This window comes from Sinohyriopsis cumingii, chromosome 2 (genome assembly GCF_028554795.1).
Source record: "Sinohyriopsis cumingii isolate HCF-2022 chromosome 2, ASM2855479v2, whole genome shotgun sequence".
NCBI classification, from domain to species: domain Eukaryota; kingdom Metazoa; phylum Mollusca; class Bivalvia; order Unionida; family Unionidae; genus Sinohyriopsis; species Sinohyriopsis cumingii.
This window is the reverse complement of record NC_142962.1, coordinates 12,090,141-12,103,611: the sequence shown is the minus strand read 5'-3', so window position 1 is coordinate 12,103,611 and position 13,471 is coordinate 12,090,141. Positions and strand designations below refer to the sequence as shown.

Here is a 13,471-nt window from a genome sequence, read left to right as displayed (position 1 = left end):
AACATTCATATCTGCCATAAAGACCACTTCTTACCTAGGCATTCATGTCTCCTTAAAGACCACTTCTCACCAGCATTCATGTCTGCCTTAAAGACCACTTCTTACCAACATTCATGTCTGCCTTAAAGACCACTTCTTACCAACAGTCATGTCTGCCTTCAAGACCACTTCTTACCAACATTCAAGACTGCCATAAAGACCAATTCTTACCAACAGTCATGTCTGCCTTCAAGACCACTTCTTACCAGCATTCATGTCTGCCTTTAAGACCACTTCTCACCAGCATTCATGTCTGCCTTAAAGACCACATCTCACCAGCATTCATGTCTGCCTTTCAGACTACTTCTTACCAGCATTCATGTCTGCCTTTAAGACCACTTCTCACCAGCATTCATGTCTGCCTTTAAGACCACTTCTTACCAACATTCATTTCTACCTTTAAGACCACTTCTTACCAGCATTCATGTCTGCCTTTAAGACCACTTCTCACCAGCATTCATGTCTGCCTTTAAGACCACTTCTTACCAGCATTCATGACTGCCTTTAAGACCACTTCTCATCATCATTCATGTCTACCTTTAAGGCAACTTCTTACCAACATTCATGTCTGCCTTTAAGCCCACTTCTCACCAGCATTCTTGTCTGCCTTTAAGACCACTTCTTACCAACATTCAAGACTGCCTTTAAGACCACTTCTTACCTACATTCATGTCTACCTTTAAGACCACTTCTTACCAGCATTCATGTCTGCCTTTAAGACCACTTCTCACCAACATTCATGTCTGCCTTTAAGACCACTTCTTACCAACATTCAAGACTGCCTTTAAGACCACTTCTCACCAGCATTCTTGTCTGCTTTTAAGACCACTTCATATCAACATTCATGTCTGCCTTTAATGCAACTTCTTACAAGCATTCATGTCTGCCTTGAAGACCACTTCTCACCAGCATTCATGTCTGCCTTGAAGACCACTTCTTATCAACATTCGTCTGCCTTAAAGACCAATTCTTACCAACAGTCATGTCTGCCTTTAAGGCAACTTCTTACCAACATTCATGTCTGCCTTTAAGACCACTTCTTACCAACATTCATGTCTGCCTTCTCACCAACATTCATGTCTGCCTTCTCGCCAACAGTCATGTCTGCCTCTAAGACCACATCTCACCAACATTCATGTCTGCCTTCTCACCAACATTCAGGGACCCCGAGTCATTTTAATTCACATGTTTTCAAAAGAAGCAGTAGGATAATACAGTCCATCCTCAGATACATATTAGTGAATGGAAGCTGTTGAAATATAACGATCCAAGATTGGTCAATCAGAATAGATCAGTCTTTGATTTTAATTGGTTGCGGGTATTTTCCTTAATTTTTCATGAACAGATCAGTCTTTGATTTTAATTGGTTGCGGGTATTTTCCTTAATTTTTCATGAACAGCATCATTTGGTAACATTGCCTGTATCCCATAAAATCAAACAGTTTACTGGCAGATTTATCATCTACCATGATATTCATAACTGAACAATGGAAGGATACATTAACTTGAAGCTTATATTTGCATATTGTACTTTACCTGGAATATTTCTTCCTAAAAAAAGTTAAAACAAAAAGATTAAACAGCAATCATTTATATTTCTTTATTGAAAATCTTACCGAAATGCATGGTCATATGAATTTTCAGACCAATATTCAATTAATTTGCCTAATTGTTACACCACTAGTAAGCACATAAATAACTCCATGTGTATGGTATGGTATGAAACTCCTACATCACTACAGCAATAAAACTGAAACTGACTCTTGAACTTGTAGATTGCACCAGACCTATTTGAATTTTGATGAGCTACCCAATGGGGCAGGGGTAGAGATAATGGACTCCAATAGTGGCTTCTGATTCAAATCACTGCAGTATCCACTCTCTAATGATATGTACAGTTGCAGGAAAGTTAAATTAATTTGCATGAACAATTAAATTATCCTCTGGAAGATGCATATGTAGACCCCACTAACTGTTTGGATGTTTCCCCATTATCTATGGAAGAGAAAACAAAAACATATCCCACTGAAACATGATTGCTTATATCCTTGGAATCTATCAAGTTGTAATCATAAACATGCATTAAATTAGCAAGGATAAAGATAAACAAATGTACCAATTATTATGGACCCATTAGAAATAATGCATATCTAACACATGGGATCATTTGATCATGAAATTGCTGTTTCCAATTAAAAGTTTCTAGTGGAAGGTAGAAAATAACACTTTTTCAGTGATGAATCAGTGAACTCTAACCAGCAAAACAGGATGAAAATAATGAAGAAACTAAATGATATAAACTGTCATAAATTAAACTGATTTTTCTGTCCTTTGAATTAAGCAACCAGGCATCTTAATACAAATTTTCTCCTTGTACCTACTTTGTTTACCTAATTAAAATGACCTCTTTAAATTCAAAGAATCTGAATAGATTATGAGTCTGTAAGATTATTTCTTGAAAGTATTTTTCAAATAACGTCCTATTAAAATTGTTTGATTAATTCTGGTAAATATTTGATTCTTTTGAGTACTGTTTGCATTTTTACACTTACCCCATGCTATGGACTGATTATTAAATCTTCCTTCCCTAAAAGTGCATATCATATTCTGCCTAATTGCTTCCTTTCCATTTGAATATAAACATTACTGCCCTGGCTTTTTAGATATACCCATTAAATGAATTCAATATAGAATCCATACTTAAGATCCTTTAACTTTTCAATTTTACATGTGATATCCAAGAATAGATAAAATTAAAATAAATCACACAAATAATCTTGCATATGCCTGCCAACTTTGCCTTCTGCAGTAGGTGGGTCACACTGTAAGTGAAAAAGTACCTCACTGAGTTGGGGATAAAACGGTCAAAGGTCACTGTAACTGTGACTGAGAATAGCAACTTTTTCCCACTGAATAACACAAGTTATACTTCCTATAATCCCACCAAACATTCAAGGTAGGTAATCCTATTGGAGTTAAATAACCTTATTGATTTGTGGGTGTAAAGGTCAAAAGTCAAAGTCACTGTGACCAACCATAGAAAATAGTTCATGTGCAATGACTTGTGTTCTGTTAATTATCATACCCTCACCAGAATTTGCAGTGAATTAATCTATATGATGGAAGGGAGAAAGTGATGAGGAATTATTAGACCAGTTTAGAAATAAACTGAATATTTATTAGTAAAATTTAATGCCATTTGAATCAACAGTTAATCAGAATTGTAGTTTGAGCCCATTCCTGATCCTTCCCATTCCTGATCCTTCCCATTCCTGATCCTGCCACATGAAAGTAGATTAAAATTGTAAGGTACTATTATTGGTCAGATCTTTAAGCAAGGATTGAAATGATCACATGGTCCTTTCTTTTCTTGCTTTGGGACATTTAATAAATAGGCATTCACATGCAAGGATTGAAATGATCACATTGTCCTTTGTTTTCTTGTTTTGGGACATTTAATAAATAAGCATTCACATGCCAGGATTGAAATGATTACATTGTCCTTTGTTTTCTTGTTTTGGGACATTTAATAAATAAGCATTCACATGCAATTATTGAAATGATCACATTGTCCTTTGTTTTATAGCTTTGAGACATTTAATAAATAGGCATTCACATTCCAGGATTGAAATGATCACATTGTCCTTTGTTTTCTTGTTTTGGGACATTTAATAAATAAGCATTCACATGCCAGGATTGAAATGATCACATGGTCCTTTCTTTTCTTGCTTTGGGACATTTAATAAATAGGCATTCACATGCAAGGATTGAAATGATCACATTGTCCTTTGTTTTCTTGTTTTGGGACATTTAATAAATAAGCATTCACATGCCAGGATTGAAATGATCACATTGTCCTTTGTTTTCTTGTTTTGGGACATTTAATAAATAAGCATTCACATGCCAGGATTGAAATGATCACATTGTCCTTTGTGTTCTTGTTTTGGGACATTTAATAAATAAGCATTCACATGCAATTATTGAAATGATCACATTGTCCTTTGTTTTATAGCTTTGGGACATTTAATAAATAAGCATTCACATGCAGTTATTGAAATGATTACATTGTCCTTTGTTTTCTTGTTTTGGGACATTTAATAAATAGGCATTCACATGCAAGGATTGAAATGATCACATTGTCCTTTGTTTTCTTGTTTTGGGACATTTAATAAATAGGCATTCACATGCAAAGATTGAAATAATCACATTGTCCTTTGTTTTCTTGTTTTGGGACATTTAATAAATAAGCATTCACATGCAAAGGTTGAAATGATCACATTGTCCTTTGTTTTCTTGTTTTGGGACATTTAATAAATAAGCATTCACATGCAATTATTGAAATGATCACATTGTCCTTTGTTTTATAGCTTTGGGACATTTAATAAATAAGCATTCACATGCAGTTATTGAAATGATTACATTGTCCTTTGTTTTCTTGCTTTGGGACATTTAATAAATAAGCATTCACATGCAGTGGTTGAAATGATCACACAGTCCTTTGTTTTCTTGCTTTGGAACATTTAATAAACAAGCATTCACATGCAGTGGTTGAAATGATCACACAGTCCTTTGTTTTCTTGCTTTGGAACATTTAATAAACAAGCATACACATGCAAAGGTTGAAATGATCACACAGTCCTTTGTTTTCTTGCTTTGGAACATTTAATAAACAAGCATTCACATGCAATGGTTGAAATGATCACACAGTCCTTTGTTTTCTTGCTTTGGAACATTTAATAAACAAGCATTCACATGCAAAATCATTGCATATTATATGCAGAATAATGGCAATTTCAAATTTCAAAGTTATGACTTTTTTGTTGAATAATAATAATAATAATAATAATAATAATAATAAATGTCTTATTTAATAAGGGTATAACAATTAGTTCAGTACAACTATTCTAAATTGAGGTCCTCATGAATAAAATAAATATATATACATACATTATTCATGTGAATGTTTGTCTCTCATGAAAATAACTATGTACAAGTAAGCACATCTACAAATACATACTAAAATATTTATGAAAGTAGAAAGATTTAACTGCATATATAAATTTTTGTTTCATCTCTACAGTAACTATGTTTTGAAAATGGCTTTAGCAACATCTTTGTATATTCATAACAGTTAATGATCACTTCTGCTTAGACATACCTTTAGACTTTTCTGCCAAAATGTAGAATGTAGTTAGGTTTACATCATTATTATACTTTTTCATAAAACAACATTGGGTGCAAAAGTAAAGAGGTGTTTATGCTGAATTTCTCTATACAATACAATTTACGTATTTTTATAAATAATATAAATGATTCAAAGCAAACATGTGATAAATTTGAAAAGCAACATTGTGATAAATTCTAGAGTTCAAAATTATATTTTTATAGTTCATTAACATACAGGTTATAAGTACTGCATGTACATTTTTTGTAAAAGAAAGATTTAGCTGAATCAGCAGATCAAATTTGAGCAGGAAGTGAGTTCCATATTTTAGCCCCTGAATATTGCAGACTTCCTTTGAATTTTTTAATGCAAGGTTTTGGTAATTCGAAATTGTTGTAAAAAATTTAATTTAAATTATAGGGAGAAGACGTTTTGTAGAATAATTTAGTCATGTACTCTGGAACATCTCCTTTGATGCAATTAAAATCAGAACTGCTTTAAAAAAATTATCTAATTAATATGCAGGATCATGTCAATTTAAATGTAGTATCATGTCCATTTATATGTAGTATCATGTCAATTTAAATGTAGAATGATGTCAATTTATGTGTAGTATCATGTCCATTTAAATGTAGTATCATGTCCATTTAAATGTAGTATCATGTCAATTTAAATGTAGAATGATGTCAATTTAAATGTAGTATCATGTCAATTTAAATGTAGTATCATGTCAATTTAAATGTAGTATCATGTCAATTTAAATGTAGAATGATGTCAATTTATGTGTAGTATCATGTCCATTTAAATGTAGTATCATGTCCATTTAAATGTAGTATCATGTCAATTTAAATGTAGAATGATGTCAATTTAAATGTAGTATCATGTCCATTTAAATGTAGTATCATGTCCATTTAAATGTAGTATCATGTCAATTTAAATATAGAATGATGTCAATTTAAATGTAGTATCATGTCAATTTAAATGTCAGTTTATATGTAGAATCATGTCCATTTAAATGTCAGTTTATATGTAGAATCATGACAATATATATGTGGAATCATAGCAATTTATATGTATTAATTTATATGTATTATCATGGCACTTTAAATACTGAATGATGGCAATTTATATGTAGTATCATGTCAGCTTAAATGTAGAATCAGCACTTTATATGTAGTATCATGGTAGTATATTTGTGGAATCATGGAAGTTTATATGTAGTAATTTTTTAGTAGTATCATGTCAATTTAAATGTAGAATGATGGCAATTTATATGTAGAATGATGGCAATTTATATGTGGTATCATGCCAATTAATATGTAGAAACATTTTAAAAATTTAAAATTTCTAAATTATAATTTCTTAGTTTCTTCAACTATGGTAACAACATTTACAAAAAAAATTTAAGAAATAAATGTACTTCATGTTCCTATGTCTTTCTAAAGAGTATGTGTAGACCAGGTGATGTTGTTTGGTGAAGAAAAGAAAGACACACTGATAGGCAGCAATTATGTTGGCATAGAGTTGAAGTTAGGTTGTCATTAATGCAAATTGGTCCATGTTAATTTATTATTCTTTTTCAGTACTGACTGGCTGTTATTTTTGCTTGCAACATAGAAAGAACAGAAGAAACAAAGGTATGTAATACTATTAGCTCAAAGTTAATCCTTAAAATTTTTCTTCAGAGTTTCATCCTTTGTAGACTGGTTGCACAAGATACAATTACCATATATACATCCTTTGTAAACTGGTTGCACAAGACATAATTACCATATATATGTGCATATAAGCTGGATTCAACTACAAATTGCATAAAGCCAGATATGTCATGCCAACAGAACTTTATGCAGATTGTTGGAAGTAATCAGTAGAACAAGCAACACAGACCCTTATTTACCAGTGCATTATACAAACAACACAGACCCTTATTTACCAGTGCATTATACAAACAACACAGACCCTTACTTACCAGTGCATTATACAAACAATACAGATCCTTATTTACCAGTGCATTATACAAACAACACAGACCCTTAGTTACTAGTGTATTATACAAAAAACACAGACCCTTATTTACCAGTGCATTATACAAACAACACAGACCCTTACTTACCAGTGCATTATACAAACAATACAGATCCTTATTTACCAGTGCATTATACAAACAACACAGACCCTTAGTTACTAGTGTATTATACAAAAAACACAGACCCTTATTTATCAGTGCATTATACAAACAACACAGACCCTTATTTACCAGTGCATTATACAAAAAACACAGACCCTTATTTACCAGTGCATTATACAAACAACACAGACCCTTAGTTACTAGTGTATTATACAGTGGCAGAGCAAGATCTTCTGTGTTATGTTTGCAATTGACCAGACTTGTATGGTCTTAAAGCATAGAAAACAGGACCCAACAGAAATTAATCTGGCCTCATGTACAGTTGTTTTTCTCAAAAATATCAACAGACTAATGATATTATGTTGAAACCTATTTGGTTATACTGGCACTATTACACTCAATTCATTTTATATCTAGAATACCTTTTTATACTTAAACGTATTGATCATTGATCATAAATTGTTATTTCATTATTAAAACCATCCTCTACATTTGACTTCATGCTGTCAAAGAATGATCATTTCTTGGCATCACTTAATACATCTGATGTTTTGCACAGTATACTTTAATATCAATAATACAAAATATGTTGCTATTTTGTGGCTGGCTTTTTTCTGGATGTAAATTACCTCAACCATATAATGAGAATTCATCCTCCCATAGAGTGATCCTGAAGGTTCTGGAACACCAAACACCCCTGCTTCAACCTGTAGATACCCTGCCATGCACACTGTCCTTCTATCTTTCTCCAGGCTGAAGAGTATTGCTTACAAAAAGAATTAATGTTTTTGTTCTGAACCTGTCTTCTTGAACAATTTACAGCAAGATCTAAAGTTTTAGGTAGCAAATGGTCCATATTTTCAGTTTCTATTTATTATTACCATTTGAGTTAAACTGCAGTTTAACATTGGCAAGATAGGCATCCCTTTTTCACAAGCAAAATGCAGTTGGCAAGATCATCATAATATAATAATAATAATAATAATAATAATAATAATGATGCTTTATTTATAGAGGGTGACTCATTAGTCAAGGGCTATTCTCCCTTGAGGCCCTCTTAAGGAGAGTATAACAATGCACATTATATGAGATAGCAATAATTAGTGTTTATTTTAACATGTTTAGTATTAAAATACTAAATTCCGTTATCTATTAGAAACACATACATGCTCATGATATCTTTTCTTAAATACACTAATATTTTCAGCAGATTTTACATGTAGTGGAAGCTTATTCCACAGAACTGTACCAGACTATAGAAAACTCTTTTTAAATTGCTCTGTTCTTCGTTTTGGTGCTAGAAGGATTCCATGTGATACTGATCTCAACTGCTATTGTGTTGAAAAAGGCCTGAATAAGTCCTGAAGATACTCTGGTGCAGTTCCATGTAGACATTTATGAAAAAGAACTGCCTTGTGAAAATCTATCCTGTCGTATATTGTGAACCATTTGAGTCCTGTAAATAATGCTTTTGAGGGATGATCAACAGATGCATCTAAAATTACACGTGCTGCTCATTTCTGAAGTTTATAAATTCTGTCAAGCTCAGATATAGCACAGTTTCCCCATACATTAGAACAATAATCCATTGTTGGAAGAATATATGACTTGTGGTATAGATTGCGAGTTTCCATAGGTAAATATTTCTTGATTCTGCTGAGAAGGGCAATTTTGGATGACAGTGTTTTACAAAGCTTATCAGTATGGTCATTCCATAATAAATTATTATCTACAGACACACCTACAAGTCTTTCATGTTTGACATTTTCTAATGGATGATTATTTATTTCAAGAGATAGTTTTGGGTTCCCTGACTTGTGTAGCTTTTGTGATGTCCCCAAAATCATACATTTTGTTTTACCTTCATTAATTACCATCCTATTTTGTTGTGCCCAGTTTTGGACTCTAATAAGGTCTGAATTTAATCTCATTTGGGTAACTTCAGTATGAGAACTAGATGTATACAAGGTTGCATCATCTGCAAACAAATCTGTGTTTGTGGATTCATTATTTAATGGTAGATTATTGATATAGATAAGGAAGTGGAGAGGGCCCAAAACTGAGCCTTGAAGGACTCCGGAATGAATAGTGTGAGTTTGAGAGCTAATATTGCCAATGCTTACTTGTTGAGACTGTTGGTTTAGGTATGATCTAAACCAGTTTAAAGAAGGATTGTCAAACCTGTAACAGTTCAACTTTTGCAGCAGAATTTCATGATCAACAAGATCAAAGGCTTTCTTGAAGTCAAGGAAAACAATCCTAGTCATATGTCCATTTTCCATTTCCTTCAGCCAAAGATCAATTAATTTGGTAAATTCTGTTTGGCACAAGTAATACTTTCTAAATCCTGATTGCGCTTTATGAAATAGAGAGTATGTTTCGAAAAATGTATTGACCTGAATGACTACATGCTTTTCAAATAGTTTTGACAATACAGGTAGAATTGATATTGGTCTGTAATTTCCTGGATCCTCCTTTTCTCCTTTCTTAAAGATAGGTGTAAATTTGTACATTTCAGTGTTTCTGGAAAATTACCACTCATTATACTTAAATTTATGATATGCGTTAGTGACTTTGTTATTACTGGTGCAGCAATTTTAAGAATTCGTGGACCAATACCATCCAATCCAGAGGATTTATTAATGTTAACCTTAATTAGCGTATCAAAAACGTCAGCTTCACTAACATTAGCTATTGAAAAATAATTATCATCAGGAATTTTAGCTTTTATAAATGATAGAAGAGCATCAAGTTCAATTGGGATGTTAGTCTGGTTCTGAATATTGTTACTGGAGATAATTATGAAGAAATTGTTGAACATTTCCACAATGTCTTGTACAGATGTTGCTATATCATCATTTTGCCTAAGTCTAGGGGGAAGACAACTGTTCTTGGGTGGGTTCAGCTCTTTTAGATGCTTCCACAATGTTTTGGTACTCTTACTTTCATTAATAGCCTGTTTATAGTAGTTCTCTTTTGCCTTATCTATCAGGTGCTTAGTTTTATTTCTCCACTTTCTATAGCTGTTCATGTCTTTTTTCTTGTGGAAATTATCTCTTAGGTGCCTAGCCTCATTGATCTCAGGGGTAATCCACTTGGGTGTTATTTGGTGTTTAACCCTTTTTTTATTTAATAATATCTGTCTATATTCAGATTTTTGTGTTTAGGTTTCTGATTCATTTGCTTGGAGGGTGTGTTATAGATCTTTTTGTGGGCAATATAATGTGTTCCACTGAACCCTTGTGTTCGCAGTTAATGTGAATTTATTACTTTTCAATGGAGTACCAATTATTGTGTTTGCTATAAACACACATTTATATACTTAATGAACAATTATCATGTGCAAACAATAAAACCTGCAAAACAGTCTTCTGAAACTGACAAAAGTTGATGCCAATGAAAAAAAATGAAATAACTGCAGGTACAATATGCTAATAGGAACCCTATTGCTTTATGATATTGAGGCATGTAGTCATTAAGGTGTATTAATAATAACCCATTTTCTCACTGGTTGAAATCTATAATTAAAAATTAAATTGTTCTACAATTTTGAAATATTTTTGTAAAGACCATACAATTGTACTCAATATTTTAAAGTCAAAGGATACAGTTGAACATGTGTTAAGAGATTGGTAGTTTCAGTTAAATTTAATTCCTTTTTGTTTTTAGACAGAATTTTAGGTTGTTTGATTTAAGAAGTATAAAACCTTCAGCCATCAGTTCTCTAATAAGGAATTTATTGGACGGTGTGAGATGCCATATGTATGAATTTGGTTAAGTTCTTATGAGTCAGATTTTCTGTTGTCTTAAATGCAATTTATTTACATTTTATACATTCTTATAACAATTCTTTTCTCATCAGAAGCAAGAGAAGATGACGAGTTACTTGAGTCAGAAGCAGGACCATCAACAGATGATACAAAAATGAAAGACGGTATCTAACTAACAAAGATATTGACAACTGTTACTTTTCTTTAAAATAAACAAGATAAAATTTCAGTTACGTGCACATTCACCAGAGGATCATTGATAAGTGCTTGCATTAAATAAATGACACATGTATTGGATGATTTCAATCTTTTACAAGACTTGGCAAGTAATAAGTTGATATTATTAAAGAAGTTTTATAATGTTAATCTACAATGAATACAGTCTATATATCACATTAGGAAAAGTACCAATTATCTTAGTCACACAGTCTGTACATCACATGAGGAAAAGTACCAATTATCTTAGTCACACAGTCTGTACATCACATGAGGAAAAGTACCAATTATCTTAGTCACACAGTCTGTACATCACATGAGGAAAAGTACCAATTATCTTAGTCACATAGTCTATACATCACATGAGGAAAAGTACCAATTATCTTAGTCACACAGTCTATACATCACATGAGGAAAAGTACCAATTTACCAATTATCTTTGTCACACAGTCTCTGTATATCACATGAGGAAAAGTACCAATTATCTTGGTCACACTCTATAAATCACATGAGGACAAATACCAGTTATCATAGTCACACAGTCTATACATCACAAGAGGAAAAGTACCAATTATCTTAGTCACACAGTCTGTACATCACATTAGGAAAAGTACCAATTATCTTAGTCAGATGGTCAATTAGTATAGTGATATTCAGATCCCTCAGAGATCATGATATTATGCCATATTTGATTTTTAATGTCTTTTGTAACATCCATCATTCAGTGATATTACATATATAATATTTAAAATATGTATTGCGCATATAAAATATCAGATTGTGGCCTTATATTCCTTGATACACATGCTATATAAATGGAGACAAGGATATAGTTACTTTTGCAACAACTCATAGTACAAACTGGGTACCAGACAGAGCCCCCATTTTGCTGCAGAAATTAAAATTGTAATCAGTCTCTGAGATACATTGAAATTTCTAGAGAAAAAAACACATCTTTTTTATTATTATCCAGACTGCACCTTGCAAAACCTTATATTTGACATCTCACAAGTGTTCTAAATATTACAGAACTATGATTGGCACAAATAGTCTAAAACAAAGTTGTTGTTGTTGTTGTTGTTGTGGGGTTTAACGCCATTTTTCAGCACACGATAGGCTATACATGGTGGCCAGTATTAATGGTGGAGGAAGAACCCGGGAAAGCCCCGGAAAGAACCACCGACCCTCGAGAAGCTACTGGCAAGCTTTCTCACATACCCACATTGGCTGAATCTTAGACTCGAACCGCCACAGACAGAGGTGAGATGGCAGTGATCCGTAACGAAGAGCGCTTTAGACCACTCGGCCACTCGGGGCCCCCGCTAAAACAAAGTATTCTGTACTGTTGTCTGCACACTCATATAGGTTTTGACAGTAATAGGAATGTCAGACAAGCACCCAAAGCTGCCCTATAAACCTCTTTTTAGTGACATGAAATGTTTAATTGGCATGCGGTTTATATATGGAATGAAAAATCTCCACAAAGAAGCTCAATGTAAATTAGCATATCTTATATATATACCAAAATATGATCTTCCTGAGTCAGAATTGTCAAAAGTAATAACTCAAGAATATATAATTTGGCAATATGTTCTATATACTTGTCAAATTATGTGCAGTGTTGAGAGACAGTGACTCCATAATATGCAAACCATAATATATAAATCAGCATGTTCTATATACTGACAAAATCACTGCATGTAAAATAAACATTTAACAAACACGAGTCATACCAAAGACTTACAGAAATAATGCTAACAGTTGCCTCACACTAAGCATTAAGGGGCTAGTGTTAGGACTTGTTGGCCTGGTGTCAGGATAATGTGACTGGGTGGGACATCATGCTACTTGTTGATGGCATGATTCCCCGGTGCTAGACATTGCTATAAACTGCCACAATGCAGACATCATAGAGAAATGACTGAAAATTGTTAAAGCTACATTACAAATCCAAAACACACTCACACAAACTTCTCAACTATTTTCACTTCTGAGACAGAAAAAGGAAGGAAAAAAAGCTTAGTACTTATTTTGATGCTGAAGGTTGTGATTGAATGGGTTCTGACAGCCCAAAGATAATCTCAGAATCAGCTCTTACATTTTGAACATGTGGAGATGGAAGACTAGTGGAGGTCATTAATGCTCTTGCAGCCT

The 13,471-nt window shown here is 33.0% G+C and overlaps 1 protein-coding gene across 5 annotated transcripts in view; it reads left to right on the top strand.

Annotated features, from left to right (window-relative positions):
- The window catches only part of LOC149804340 (uncharacterized), a 74,721-nt gene that overhangs the window by 29,497 nt on the left and 31,753 nt on the right, over positions 1 to 13,471 (top strand). For all 5 annotated transcript variants that reach the window (XM_089939052.1, XM_089939079.1, XM_089939046.1 and 2 more), the window contains 2 exons: positions 6,787 to 6,840; positions 11,194 to 11,265. In XM_089939052.1, the coding sequence (XP_089795178.1) occupies positions 6,787 to 6,840; positions 11,194 to 11,265 (126 nt within the window). The remainder of the gene's footprint in view (positions 1 to 6,786; positions 6,841 to 11,193; positions 11,266 to 13,471) is intronic.